This window comes from Vulpes vulpes, chromosome 11, assembly GCF_048418805.1.
Source record: "Vulpes vulpes isolate BD-2025 chromosome 11, VulVul3, whole genome shotgun sequence".
Lineage (NCBI taxonomy): Eukaryota > Metazoa > Chordata > Mammalia > Carnivora > Canidae > Vulpes > Vulpes vulpes.
Window position 1 is genome coordinate 25,112,484 of NC_132790.1, and position 13,577 is coordinate 25,126,060.

Here is a 13,577-nt window from a genome sequence, read left to right on the forward strand (position 1 = left end):
TCTCTGCCTCTCTCTCTCTCTTTAAATAAATAAATAAATAAATAAATAAAATTCAAATTAACTAATTTGATTTAAATTAGTTATTAATTGCTCTCTATAAATTAAATGCTCTCTATAAAAAGCAAGGTAAATAAAATCTTTAAAAAAATAAAAATAAAATAATAAATGCCTGGCAGGTAGGGGCGCCTGGGTGGCTCAGTTGGTTGGGCCTCTGCCTTCAGCTCGGGTCATGATCCCTGGGTCCTGGGATCGAATCCTACACTGGGCTCCCTGCTTGGTGGGGAGTCTGCTTCTCTCTTTCCCTCTCCTGTTCCCCTGCTTGTGCTCTCTCTGTCAAATAAATAAATAAAATCAAAATAAATAAATAAAAGCCTACCAGGTGAAAACAGGAGACTGAATCCAATGAGGAGATGAGTAAATGAACTTTCTCTGCCTGTGGTAATCTTAGCTTCTTGGCTACAATGGGGGGCCTGCAATGCTTCTGCCTCTGGCTTCTCCCCAGGCCTAACTGACTAGCTGGGCACCCAACACTCCTAGCACATGGGCTGAAGCCCCACAGAGGATTTTTCATAATTAAAGGTAATATGCCATGTGGGATACAGACTCCAAACCTCATTTTGCAGTTGCCCCGAATCTGGGAAAAATATATCAAAATCAAATTTTAAGTTGGAAGAAATTGGTTTGAATAGTTATGTTTTGTTCTAACATAACTTTTAAAACTCTCATAACTTGACTTAGCAGGGTGTATTCACATTAAGAATGTGACCCTCTTGCTAACACTTGCCCTGTGCCAGGCACTGATCTTCAAAACAACCCTATGAAGCAGGTGTTATATGATCCCATTTTATAGATGGGGAAACTAAAGCACGGTCATTCAGTAATGAGCATAAGGCCCCCAGTTTACATGTAATGGAGCTGGGATTTGAACCTGGGCATCTGGACCAGAGCCCATGTCTTGGCCTCAACCCTCTATCACCCTCTGTGTGCATTTACAGGACTTCATATTTTTTCCTTAGCTTCAGTTTTTCCCATCTAAAAATAGGCGGGGTTGGGGGGGAGGAATGCCTCAGTGGCTCAGTAGTTGGGCACTTGCCTTCAGCTCAGGGTGTGATCCTGGGGCCCTGGGATTGAGTCCCACATCAGGCTCCCCGCAGGGAGCCTGCTTCTCCCTCTGCCTGTGTCTCTGCCTCTCTCTCTGTGTCTCTCATGAATAAATAAATAAAATCTTCTTAAAAAAAAAGAATACGGAGGGGGATGATCCGACTATTTCAAAGGCTTTGTCTTACAGGTCCACTGGATTTAAGTTATGAATTATCTCTGGACACCAGTAAATATGGACATGCCAGTTGGGAGGTAAGTATCAAGAGGTCAGACTTACCTCACCAGGGAACCCCTTAAGGCACTCGTGCTAATGACTCCCTCAAAACCTAGCCTGAGGGATGAGTGGCAGGATGAGGCATTGAATACAACAGCATTGCATGGCATTTATTAAGCACCTATTGTATATCAGGCCTATCACATGTTTTACTGATAAAAACACAGACCCAGGAAAGGCAAGTGACAGCCCTTGGATTGAACAGCATAGAAGTAGGGGATCCAGGATTTGAATGAGGCTTGCCTAGCTCTGAAGTTGGGTTTATAACCTCTACATTCCATGTCCATGAGGTACACTAAGTTGCACCCACACAGTCAGATGGCTGGGTTCTGGTCCTGGTTCTGCTTCTAACTCAGTAAGATTGAACCATCACTGCCTCTCACTGTGGTGTATTTTCCTCTCTATAAAAAGCAAGCAGTTGGGGTGCCTTCCCAGCTGAGTCGGTGGAGCGCAGGGCTCTTGGTCTCAAGGTTGTGAGTTTGAGCCCTAGGTTGGGTGTAGAGATTATTTAAAAAGAAAATCTTTAAAAAAAAATCTTAAGAAAAAAAAAAGCAGTAGATTTGGCTAGTCCTCAGCCATTTGCCTTCAGGGAAGCGGTTTTCACTCTAGCCACCAGGGGGTGCTGTGGCCCATTGGCTCCACCAGACAGGCATTTGTAGCCTCAAGTCAAGTAGAGGGAGGCTTAGGAAACTCCAGAATCACTTTCTTACCCCATTTTACAGATAAGAAGATTGCAGCCAAAAGAAGGACCATGGCTTTGGAAGGTGGAGTTCAGGCTGAGGAGGTGGGCGCTGTCTTTTGTCAGTTCACAGTGTGTGGACATTCTGCTCATGTTGCTTAATTCAGAATTACCAGGGCCTTTTCTTCCCTAGGCCCCAGCCTGGGGCTCTTAGACACAGAGGGGCATCAGACCTGGCACTTCCTTTCAGGAGGTTCCCTGTCAGTGTAGGAGAGACAGACAGGCAGGCTCATCATGACCATAATCTCCAAACCCTAAAAAGTTCAGGGGGAAGCCCTGCAAAGCTTGATTTAGTACCTCTAATCTCATATCATCCTAAGAGATGGGTGTATCATTCCCCCATTTTTTTAGATAGGAAAACTGAGACTCAGACCATGTATATCACTAGCCCAAGGTCACATAGCTCGTAAGTAGCATAGGTGGGACTCAAACTAGTCTGTCTAGATACCTGGCTGGCTTAGTCAGAAGAGTGTGTGACTCTTGATCTTCGAGTCAAGTATATCTACACCCATGCTGGGTATGAAGATTACTTGAAATATAAAACTTCTTAAAAAAAAGATTTAAGGGCAGCCCAGGTGGCTCAGCGGTTTAGCGCCACCTTCAGCCCAGGGTGGGATCCCGGAGACCCGAGATCGAGTCCCTCGTCAGGCTCCCTGCATGCAGCTTCTCCCTCTGCCTGTGTCTCTGCCTCTCTCTCTCTCTCTGTCCCTCATGAAAAAATAAATAAAATCTTTAAAAATATATATTTAAAACAAAACAAAAAATCTAAAGTCTGTCAATCTCCACTTAAGAGTAGACATTTGACTAGGGTTTTGAAGGATAACAGAAGTTTACCAGGAAGGTTGGTGGGAAATAAATATTATAGAAAGTGAATTGGAGTTTTCCCAAGCTTGAGCTTTATTGTATCCCAGGTTTCCTTAAAGTGAGGGCTGTGTGGGGCCTCCATGGGGTGGTGAGTATCAGAGATGGTTCAGGTGGAGATCAGGGCCCAGAGAGGGACAGGGGCCTACTGGATGATAGTGGGTGTGGTTACTGACAAGCTGTGTGTTGCTTCCCCAGCCTCTCTGGATGTAGGAAGCATAATCGGGCAGCCATGGAGTGGGACAATGGTACAGGCCAGGCCTTGGGCTCCCCGCCCACTACCTGCGTCTACCGAGAGAACTTCAAGAGACTACTACTGCCACCTGTGTACTCAGTGGTGCTGGCAGCTGGCCTGCCACTGAATGCCTGCGTCATTGCCCAGATTTGCACATCCCGCCGGGCCCTGACCCGCACAGCCGTGTACACCCTGAACCTGGCCCTGGCTGACCTGCTCTATGCCTGCTCCCTGCCCCTGCTCATCTACAACTATGCCCAAGGTGACCACTGGCCCTTTGGCGACCTCGCCTGCCGCCTGGTCCGCTTCCTCTTTTACGCCAACCTACATGGCAGCATTCTCTTCCTCACCTGCATCAGTTTCCAGCGTTACCTGGGCATCTGCTACCCACTGGCCCCCTGGCACAAGCGTGGGGGCCGCCGCGCTGCCTGGCTAGTATGTGGGGCCGTGTGGCTGGCTGTGACGACCCAGTGCCTGCCCACAGCGCTCTTTGCCTCCACAGGCATCCAGCGTAATCGCACCGTCTGCTACGACCTGAGCGCACCTGCCCTGGCCACTCGCTATATGCCCTATGGCATGGCCCTCACCGTCATCGGCTTTCTGCTGCCCTTTATCGCCCTACTGGCCTGCTACTGCCGCCTGGCCCATCGTCTGTGCCGCCAGGACGGCCCAGCAGGGCCCGTGGCCCAGGAACGACGTGGCAAGGCAGCCCGCATGGCTATGGTGGTGGCAGCAGCCTTTGCCATCAGCTTCCTGCCCTTCCATGTTACCAAGACAGCCTACCTGGCAGTGCGCTCTACACCCGGTGTCCCCTGCCCCGTGCTGGAGGCCTTTGCAGCTGCCTACAAAGGCACACGGCCCTTTGCCAGTGCCAACAGTGTGCTGGATCCCATTCTCTTCTACTTCACTCAGAAGAAGTTCCGCCGGCGGCCGCATGAGCTGCTCCAGAAACTCACAGCCAAGTGGCAGCGATAGGGTCACTGAGTCCACTGGGGCAGGACACCTGGGGCTGGGGCACTGAAAGGCCTACCAACTCCAAACCGTGTACAGAATTAAAGCTTAACTCAGCTGGGCATAGAGTGCGGTCCCCTACAGGCTCCAAAATCTCACCAATGACTTTTTATTGAGCCCTTGCTCTGGGCCAGGCCCTCTGGACATAGAGAAAAGCTCTCCAGAATGTCCCAGCAAGGCCCTAAGAATCAGGAAAGCCATGTTAAGCTGCTCACAAAAATATAGTGTGGCGTGTACTATAATTGAGTATGCCGTATGCTTTGGAGTCACCAATACAGGGAGTGAGGGAAGATGGGAAGGGGAAGTGAAGTTTCTGGGAAGAAGCATTTGAGCTGGATTTTGAGGGGATGAATATTGAATTCCCTGGAAGTGTGTGATGTTCCATTCATTCAGCAAACCTTTACCTATACCTTGTCCTTGGGTCTGGGTTGATTTTGTGGTCCCAGGAGAACTAAACCCAGCCCTGTCCCATATAGGTTCCCAACTACTGGACATACAGACCCTTGACACAGTGATGCCAAGGCTGTGACAGAGGGAAGTATGAGGGACAGGGTAAACAGAGGATGGAGAATGCCCATGATGCAGTCCAAGGAGTCAGGAATGATCTCTTGGGGTGGGGATAGGGGGCGTCTGAACCAGATATTGAAGGCTGAGTGGATGGTCAGCAAGTAGCATTGGGGAGCATGTCCCTACAGCCTGGGCCAGCTATATGCAAGACTCTGCCCTGAGGCAGATGAGTAGAGAGAGCTGGAGTGAGGGGCAGGCAATATGACCTCCTATGTGTGAAAATTGAGAAAACAAGAGCTGTCCCATGGCCACTTTCCTCTAGACAGTGACAAGAGTGGTCCAGATGCTCCAGGCTGTGGGGGCTCAGCAGAGGGAGGAATTAGGGAGAACTTCTTCAAAGAAGTGGAGGTTGAGCTGGGGAGGAATCCAAAAGGCAGAGGGAAGGCTGCTCCTGGTGGAAAGCCCTGTATGTATACAAAACCCAGAGGTAGAGATGTACTGAATCTGGCTATAAATCAATAGTGAGTTTCAATTAAGCCAGGGGTGGGGCGGGGGAGGGGGTGTGTGGGGGGGTGTAACCAGAGCACTAAATGCCAGTAAGAGCTCCAGATCCCACATTTCCTCCACCCACCTCTTCAAATATGCCTCTTTCAGCCTCAGGGTATCCTGGGTGCCTGAGGACCCCTCCACTAGGCCCTCCAAGTGAGGGGAAATAGCCCTTCAACACTGCTTCATTCTAGAAGAAGTCAAAAGCTTGAAGAGACTCAGGGCCACCAGAAGGCTGCAACATGGAGGTGCAGAGGTTCTGTGGCCGGGAGCCTGCCAATCAGTCTCAAGACAGACTGTTTCATGGGTTCTGCTCCTGCCCTCTCAGCTCCATCATTCTGGCCCGTAGGTGCCTGGAAGCTGCTGGAGGCCATCTCATGGAGGCAAACACAGAGCTGAGCCTTCAAAAGCTCTGGAAAGACATCTTCACTGAAGATCTCTGAGGAGGCAATGAAGGAGATTCTACTATACAAGGCCTCTCTATCTGCTCTTCCCGCCCACCCCTCCTTCCAGCCCCACCCATACAGCTCCTTGTCCTCTTGGCTCCTTTCCTTCATATCTCCATCACCCCCACCCCACCCCATTCCCCCTCACTTCTTCTCTGGTCCTTGTTCCCTCCCCTCTTAGCTTTCCTCCTGTAGAACAATCTAGGCTGCCCTTGGCTGCTGGTGTACCACGCCGACCCTGTATGGGAACAAACCTAGAAGGTAGAGGGGAGAGGGCAGGGCAGAGGGACAGAGCAGGAAGGGCAAGGACTGCATAACTTAGTATTTTTCTTTTAGCTCTCTCTAATCCTCCAGGCTGTTGGGCCATGAAGCCATTGAGAGACAGACTCTGCTGGAGTTAAACTCCATAGTCATGTTGGAGGCATGCTTACAGCTGGCTGAGGAAGTGGGAAAACCAGACCCAACCCATCTTGGGAATCCATCAAAAGTGTTCTCCAGAAGAGGCTGATAATTTGGACAGAAGGAGCTTTGATTCTTTAAGTCGCAGTGAAAAGATGTATGGAAATGTCAGAAGACGTCTATTCCCTATGGGATGCAATGCCTTGCCAAGTAGTACAAATATCAGCTACCTTGTGTCTTGTTCCAAGTCTGAGACCAGACTTGTCATCAGTCTGAGATGACATGAGATGTCCCGGAGGTGCTGGGGAGTAGGAGAGCAGAAGGCAGAGGGTTTCTGCCCACAGTGCCTGCTGAGCCCTGCAGAGTCCTAGCAGACTGCCAAGAACTGTGACCCTTTGGTTACTTTTCCAAGAGTGAAAACTGTGGGCCACAGGTAAATTTCATTCCCAGCTTCTCTTTGTGAGGCGTAATAGGATAAAGGGTAGAGACTCCAGTCAGGTCATCTTGGTGTTTATCTTGGGTCTACCCCCTTTGTAGCTGTGTTACTCTGGGCACATTATTTAGCCTCTTTGTACCTTAACTTCCCCAGCTGTAAAATGGTAATAGTAATGATATCTATCTTGTAAAGTGGTTGTGAGGATTAATGTGTGCAAAACACTTAGAATAATGCCTGGAACATAGTAAGCATGCAAGGCATGTTACTATTACAATGATCTTGCCTTTTGTGCACACAAGTTCCTCCAGCATCTCTCTCTAGCAATTGGCCTAGGAGGTTTCTAAACAAGGGGCTTTGAGCAGGGGGTTTCTCCTTTTCCTTCACCTGGTAGGCAGCTGATCTTTTAAGAAAAACAAAACAAAACAAAACAAAACAAACCTCAAGCACACTTTTTACAGAACAAGGGCCATAATCCATGAGCCCCATCTGTTCCTATAAGGAGGAAAAAATCATCTATTACATGCCAGTATGAGGGACTCTGAATGCTCCCTTCCTTTTCCCTCCTTTTGTCCCCACCCCTCACTCTCCTCACTTTAACTCAGAGCAAACTCAGTGATGGGGGATCACACTGGGGATGTCTACTTACTGGGGTGCAGAGGGGACATAGACTGAGGCATGGGGGTAGCGGTGAGGGGTTGGGAAAGCATATGGGTTCATAGGGGTCCAAGGTGATTCACTATGGCTTGGGGAAGACTTCTTGGGGAGTGGAGCAGTGCAGCTGGGGCTTGAAGGATGGATGTAATCAGATGGAAGAAGAGAGGGCCAGGTCGTTCTGGTACAGGGAACAGCACAGCCCGAGGTGGGGAGGGTGTTGGAAGACTGATAAGAATTGTGGCCTGAGATCAGGCTGGAAAGCTGGCAGGGCTAGAGAGTCAAAGGCTTGGTGCCAGCCCAGGGAAGCACTGGGGAGCCACAACAATGACAGCAGTTGCCATTTGCTGGGCTCTGCAGGTTCTAGGCACCATTTCTCACTGAGTCCTTACAACACCCCCAATTACAGATGGGGAAACTGAGGCCTGGATGTGGGAATTGACATGTCAAGGTCACACAGCCTTTCTCTAACAAATACTAGACATCCCCCTCCACCCGCCCTCCCTTCTCTTCCCTTTCCTTTATTCACTTGCCTTCCAAGTGCCCACCTGCCTCAGCCAGTCCCAGTAACTGGAGACCCCATAGGAAGTTCTGACAGAGACAGCTAAATGCCAACCGCAATATCAACTCTTTTTAAATTGGGCACAAGGTCTCCTAGGATGAAAACTTCATTTCCCAGGCTTACTGGCAGCTAAGTATGACCAGGTAATTTAATCCTGGGCAATGGGAGATAAGCAAAGTACCCTAAGGCAGTTTAATACGGGGAGGGGGTGAGTGTCTTTAAAAGATAGGTAGTGTCTGTCCTTTGCCTCCCCATCCTTCTTACTGCTTATAATGGGGACATCACAGCTGAAGCACCATCTTGGACCATGAGAAGCAGCTCAGGTTTCTGACTGTTCTGGTCTGGGACCACCTAAATCTGGACTTCTGCACAAGAGAAAAATAAACGTCTATCTTTTTTAAGCCACTAGTTTTTCAGGCCTTTGTTACCCACAGCCAAAGGAATCCCTTTACTTGGGTACTATCCTGAGATGATGGACATAGGCGGAGGCCAGGCACTGTCCTGGACTGGAGTGGGGGCCCGGGTCTAGCCTGGTGTGAGCTGGAAATACCTGGAAAGGCTTAGAAAAGTTGAAAAGCTTGGGGAGTGGTCATGCTGCTTTTGCTGGAGGCTGAGGGGGTGGATGGGTTTCTGGAGAGAGAAAGAAGGAAGGGCTGGAGAGAACCTGGGAACTCCATTAAGGGGCTGGGCAGGAGGAGGAGCCAGAGAGGTGGAAGGTCAAAGCCTGGAAGTTTCTGAATGATGGTGGCAGTGGAGGTGGGTGAGTGAGGGCGTAGCAGGAGGGGAGGAAGTGGAGGTGATGGGTAGAAGAGAGAAGAACATTCCCAGGGAGGCTAGGCACAGGGAAGGTGTTTCTATGACAGGAGACCTGTGATTGTTGGCTGTTGTAGGTTGAGGACAGGGGCAAGGCCAAAGATGGAGTAGCCAGAGAGTCAGGAACCAGGGTTTGACCTTTCCAATTTGGAAAAGCCCAGGGTCACTGGATCTGTCCTAACAAGAGATGCAGCCTTCTCCTCCCTCCCTCATTCATTTGTTCAACACACATCCTCTAGGCTCCTCCAAGATGGCGATGGGAACACAGAAGCAGCTCAGACCCAGACCCTATTCTCAGAAAGAATCTGGGATGAGGGTAGGGGTACAGACAAGGAAACAGTTCATCCAGTAAACAACATTAATTGAGCACCTATTACATGCCAGGCATTGTGCTGAGAAGTGGGTTCCTGTCCTCAGGGAGCTCCTAGTCTGATGGAGGAGAATGGCAATAATGAAATAAACAAACACCCTGGATCATGCCCATTGGGGAGGAGAGCTCAGAAGAACATAAAGAGGGGTAGGGGATGGGACACCTGGGTGGCTCAGTCCATTGAGCTTCAGACTCTTGGGGCTGAGCATATGACTCTTGGTTTCAGCTAGAGTCATGATCTCAGGGTCATCGGATTGAGTCCCGCTTCAGGCTCCATGTTCAGTGGGGAGTCTCCTGGAGATTCTCTCCCTTACCCTCTATCTACCCCCTATTCTCCAAAATAAATAAATAAATCTTTTAAAAAGAAAAGAGGGCTGGGGGCAAGGAAGGCCTTACTAGGGAGACTATAAGCTCATGTAATGGTCAGGGGCTGAGAGATGCTGGGGACCAGGGGGCTTTGCCTCAGCTTAAGGGGCAGAGGAGCCTTCTTAGCTGAAGGTAAGCTAATTAGCTCAGTGCAGAAGGGCTGTTACTGACTCCATGACTTTGAACAAGACTGTTTACTTCTCTAAGCCTCTGCTTCCTTACCTACAAAACAGCAATAATACTAACCAGCCCCCTCCCTAAGCCACCAACGGTATCGAGCATGGAAAAATTAGGGCAGAATTATCATTAAGTACAAAAAGTATGATAATGCAATAGAAGAGGCACAAACAGGCACTTTACATAAAAGGAAGCACAAATAATTAAAAAAACAAAAACAAAAACAGAGAAAGAAGAGAATTTGATCCTAGCTTGATAATGCCTCCTGGATGTTGAGTAGTCACATGGCCCATTACCCTGAACACTCCTGCGCCTGTGGGAGTCAGGCAGGGTGCTCAGAGCAGCACCATTCACAAAAGCAAACACCTGGAAACACCCAAATGCCCTTCCATGACAAGCTGGATGAATACACTGTGCTATATTCCCACATTGGAATATTACACGCAGCCAGAATGCCCTTTAATGACATGTAACGATATGGATAAATCTAGCAGTATAATATTAAGTACAAATAAATCTCAAGAGGGGCACCTGGGTGGCTCAGTGGTTAAGTGTCTGCCTTCGGCTCAGGGTGTGATCCTGGGGTCCTGGGATCAAGTCCTGCATTGGGGTCCCAGCAGAGAGTCTGCTTCTCCCTCTGCCTATGTCTCTGCCTCTCTCTGTGTGTCTCTCATGAATAAATAAAATCTTTAAAAACAAAACAAATCTCTGGGATCCCTGGGTGGCGCAGCGGTTTGGCGGCTGCCTTTGGCCCAGGGCACGATCCTGGAGACCCGGGGTCGAATCCCACGTCGGGCTCCCGATGCATGGAGCCTGCTTCTCCCTCTGCCTATGTCTCTGCCTCTCTCTCTCTCTCTGTGTGACTATCATAAATAAAAACAAATCTCAAGAAAATTGTACACAGCAAGATGCTCTTTTTATAAAGTTAAAAAGACAACTAAAATGAAAATACATACTTTGGAGGAATACACAGATGCAACAAAACTATACAATAAGGAAGAAAGGGCACGCTGAGCACAGGAGGAAATAGTTATCCTGGGTGGTACGGCAGCAGGAGAAGGGGTTAGGGAAGCTAGATAATGAGATGTAGGAGATCGTCAAAGTCCTAATTGTTTTGTTTTGTGGTGGGAGCCAATTAAATAAGTGGTGAGAATATGCCATGAACAAAAAGTCATAAATAATTCAATTCTGTGCGTTTGAGGGCTAATTATACAGGAAAGGGGACACTCTCAGGTCATTTCTAATTGACTTGGGAATGGAGTCAAGAGCCCGATTCCCCTAAGACAGTTCCTTCCTGGGGCTTACTGCTTCTTGGGAGTCCTCGATTCCTCATCTTTCTCCCTCTTAAGTACCCAAGACCCATCATTGGCCATGACTGTGATCATCACAACCTTACTATCTTGATTTCTCCAAGGGATCTACAGCCCTGATCTTGCTGGGTCACCGTGAGTCACTGGGTAGATGGGGTTGTTTTCATTCCCCTTTCATAGGCGAGGAGCCTAAGTCCCAAAGGAAGAGAGTGACCTGCTGAGGGCCACCTGGCGTGTCTGTGAGGCTGCCTGCACTGGGCCCAGCTCTAGACTCCCAACACAGTGTCCCCCTCTCCATCTCGATGCCCCATGTTTCCAGCCACCTCCTAGATAAGTCTTTGAAGGGCTAAACACAACCAGGCCCCCTCGGTACCTGGGAGATGACTTTGTCTCATTATGAATCAGAAGCAACCGAGGCTGGGAAGACTCAGGAGGTGCTGGAAGCAGCCAAGCCACTCTCTGATTGGGTGAGTGTCGCATTGGGTGGAGGTCCAGCCTAGATCATTAGACACTCTCCCTCCCCACCAAGGGGAATTCCTGATCCAAAGTCCTCAGTCAGCCCCCCTCAAGGCCAAGCTGCAGGATGCTGAGGTGACCTGAGTCCCTGCTACTCTCCATCAGTTTACCCATCTGTGACATGGGAATAAAAACCTCTATTCCAGAAGTGATATGAAGACAAAATAGGATATGAAAGAGTTTGAACAAGTAAAAATTTCAGGTGGTAGGGACCATTGTTAATGGAGGAAAGCAGTGATTCAGAATGAAGGTTCCCCCCACAATACCAAGACTTCCCCCAAAAGAGTAGAAAAACACTCCAGAGGAAACAAGAGTCTGACTTTAAATAGAGTTCAGAGAGGCACCCTTGGGGAAATCTAGACCCACTCCTCACTTTTCAGATGAGGCACCGAGGCCCGGGGAAGTGTAAGGATACACACAAGGTCACACAGCAAGGCAAAGGTAGAAAGCAATAGGCCAGGAGGGTTCTCTTTCTTGCCATCAATTCCCCAGTGAAGGAGAGATGTCCTTTTGAGGCAGAGCTGAGACAAAGTTGAGGTGAGGGACTTAGAGGAGGCTGGTCTCAACTCAAAGAGAAAGAGTTTTCTCCCTACAGTGATTTGCCACAACCCAGGGGAAGCAAAAGGCAAGGCCCATGGTCAATCAATCCCATAGTGTCTACCATCTTGCCCTAGGCCCATCCCTGCCCCTCTGATCTGGACCAGGGCGTCCTGCTCCCAGGGCCTGCCAGACTAGTCAGGTCTAGCCACAGTCCTCTTGGGCTGAGGGGAGTGTGAGTCAGACCACGCTATTCTCTTTCTGGGGAAGGCGAGCCTAGCCCCAAGGAGAACAAAAAGGCTGCTGGGGGCTCAAGGAGAGAGAACCCCTTCTTCATCAGGGATCTGGGGCCAGTGAAGACTGGAGGAGCATGGTGTTTGAAGGTCCTCAAATCTGAATTTGAGTCATAGAAGGCACTGCCATTTCCTGACTTTGGCAATGGTCAAAGTTATGTCTCCTTCATGACCCCATAGAGAAGAGGCAATATTATCTACCTACAGGGTGGTTCTAGGATTAAATAAAATGAATGAAATACTATTACCCATATACCCAACGCACTCCATAAATTCCCATTGGTTCATTCAGAAGTCAAGGAGCCACCTTGCACTTAAGCTGGGACTATGAGGATGAATGGGACCTCCCAGAGGCAGGTGGAGTAGGAGAGGCGACCCATTCGTTTTGTGAGGAGGGTGGAGGGCCACAGGTAGGTGTGTCGGTTTGGCAGTGGCAAGTCGTTTCAGTTGGAGCTCCTTTTGTGTGTGAGGCTGAAGGGACTTTGCGAAGGGAGTAGGCTAGAAACGGCTCTTGAAGGGATTAGGAAAGGACTGAAAGGAAGTAAAGGAAACGAAGTCTTCCCAACCCTCCCGTTTTTTGGCGAGGGGTATTGCTTTACCTGTCCTGGACTCCATGGGATGGGCGAATCCGGCCGGTAGAGGGCGTAAGAGCCGCGTATCAAGGCGCTCAGGAGGCGGGGCATCGAGGAGGGGCCTCGGAGATGGCGGGGGCAGGTGGAGGGGCGAGCCTAGGGTGGGCAGCTGGAAACTTGCGGGCGGGTGGGGGCGGGGCCACGAAGGGTGGAGCACCTGGAGCGCCGTGGGAGGGTCAGAGCTGGACCTGCCGCCGAGGTAAGAGGGGCGGGGCCTTGGGGGCGCGAGAGGCTGGACTCGGTCCGGGGGGCTGTGGGCTTCACCGCGGAGGGCAGGGCGGGGGCGGGGCCTGGGCGGGGCTGGGGCGGGGCCTGGGCGGGGCGGAGGGGTGGAGCCCAGGTCCGCCTGTGGCCCCCACGGCTCCCCCTGGCGGCGAGTCCCGCCCCCTTCCCGCGGGAAGAGTGCTTCTGGGCGTACCTGACTGTCGGTGTGTACAGTTGCGGGTCGGAGGTTGCCATGTTGGGGTTCCTTGGACAGAAGGTGTCACCGCACAAAAGCGTCTGACCCGCAGTGGGTGCGCAGCCTCGGCTGTCTGTCGGCAGAGCTGACCACACGCAGAGGTTTCGTGCGTCGGAGCGAGTCCGCGGGGGGGCAGCTCAGCCGCTCGGCTCCGGAGGGGACCCTCCAGAGGGTCGCTCCGGGCCGCATGTGCTCCGGCGGGCTTGTTTCTCTCCGTCGACTCCACCCCGATTCCCTCCCCCCCATCCCGATTCCCTTCCCCGCGCGCGCCCGGAGCCCACCCCCTCTTTTGGGCGCGAGGCCCCGCCTCCCGCCCCCTTTCCTCAGCCACAAAG

The 13,577-nt window shown here is 50.5% G+C and overlaps 1 protein-coding gene and 1 long non-coding RNA gene across 4 annotated transcripts in view; one reads left to right on the plus strand and one right to left on the minus strand.

The window, feature by feature from the left end:
- Nucleotides 1-8,169, plus strand: part of P2RY6 (pyrimidinergic receptor P2Y6) — a 41,141-nt gene extending 32,972 nt beyond the window's left edge. For all 3 annotated transcript variants that reach the window (XM_072725904.1, XM_026010533.2, XM_072725905.1), the window contains 3 exons: nucleotides 1,289-1,353; nucleotides 2,098-2,159; nucleotides 3,174-8,169. In XM_072725904.1, coding sequence (XP_072582005.1) covers nucleotides 1,289-1,353; nucleotides 2,098-2,159; nucleotides 3,174-4,185 — 1,139 coding nt within the window. In that variant the 3' untranslated portion in view covers nucleotides 4,186-8,169. The remainder of the gene's footprint in view (nucleotides 1-1,288; nucleotides 1,354-2,097; nucleotides 2,160-3,173) is intronic.
- Nucleotides 2,988-13,529, minus strand: LOC140594413 (uncharacterized). Its single transcript, XR_011995131.1, has 4 exons — nucleotides 13,201-13,529; nucleotides 12,750-12,939; nucleotides 5,360-5,713; nucleotides 2,988-5,192 (listed from the first exon to the last, which is right to left on the minus strand). It is a non-coding gene; the product is annotated as an uncharacterized lncRNA (long non-coding RNA).
- Between the last annotated feature and the right edge of the window lie 48 nt (nucleotides 13,530-13,577).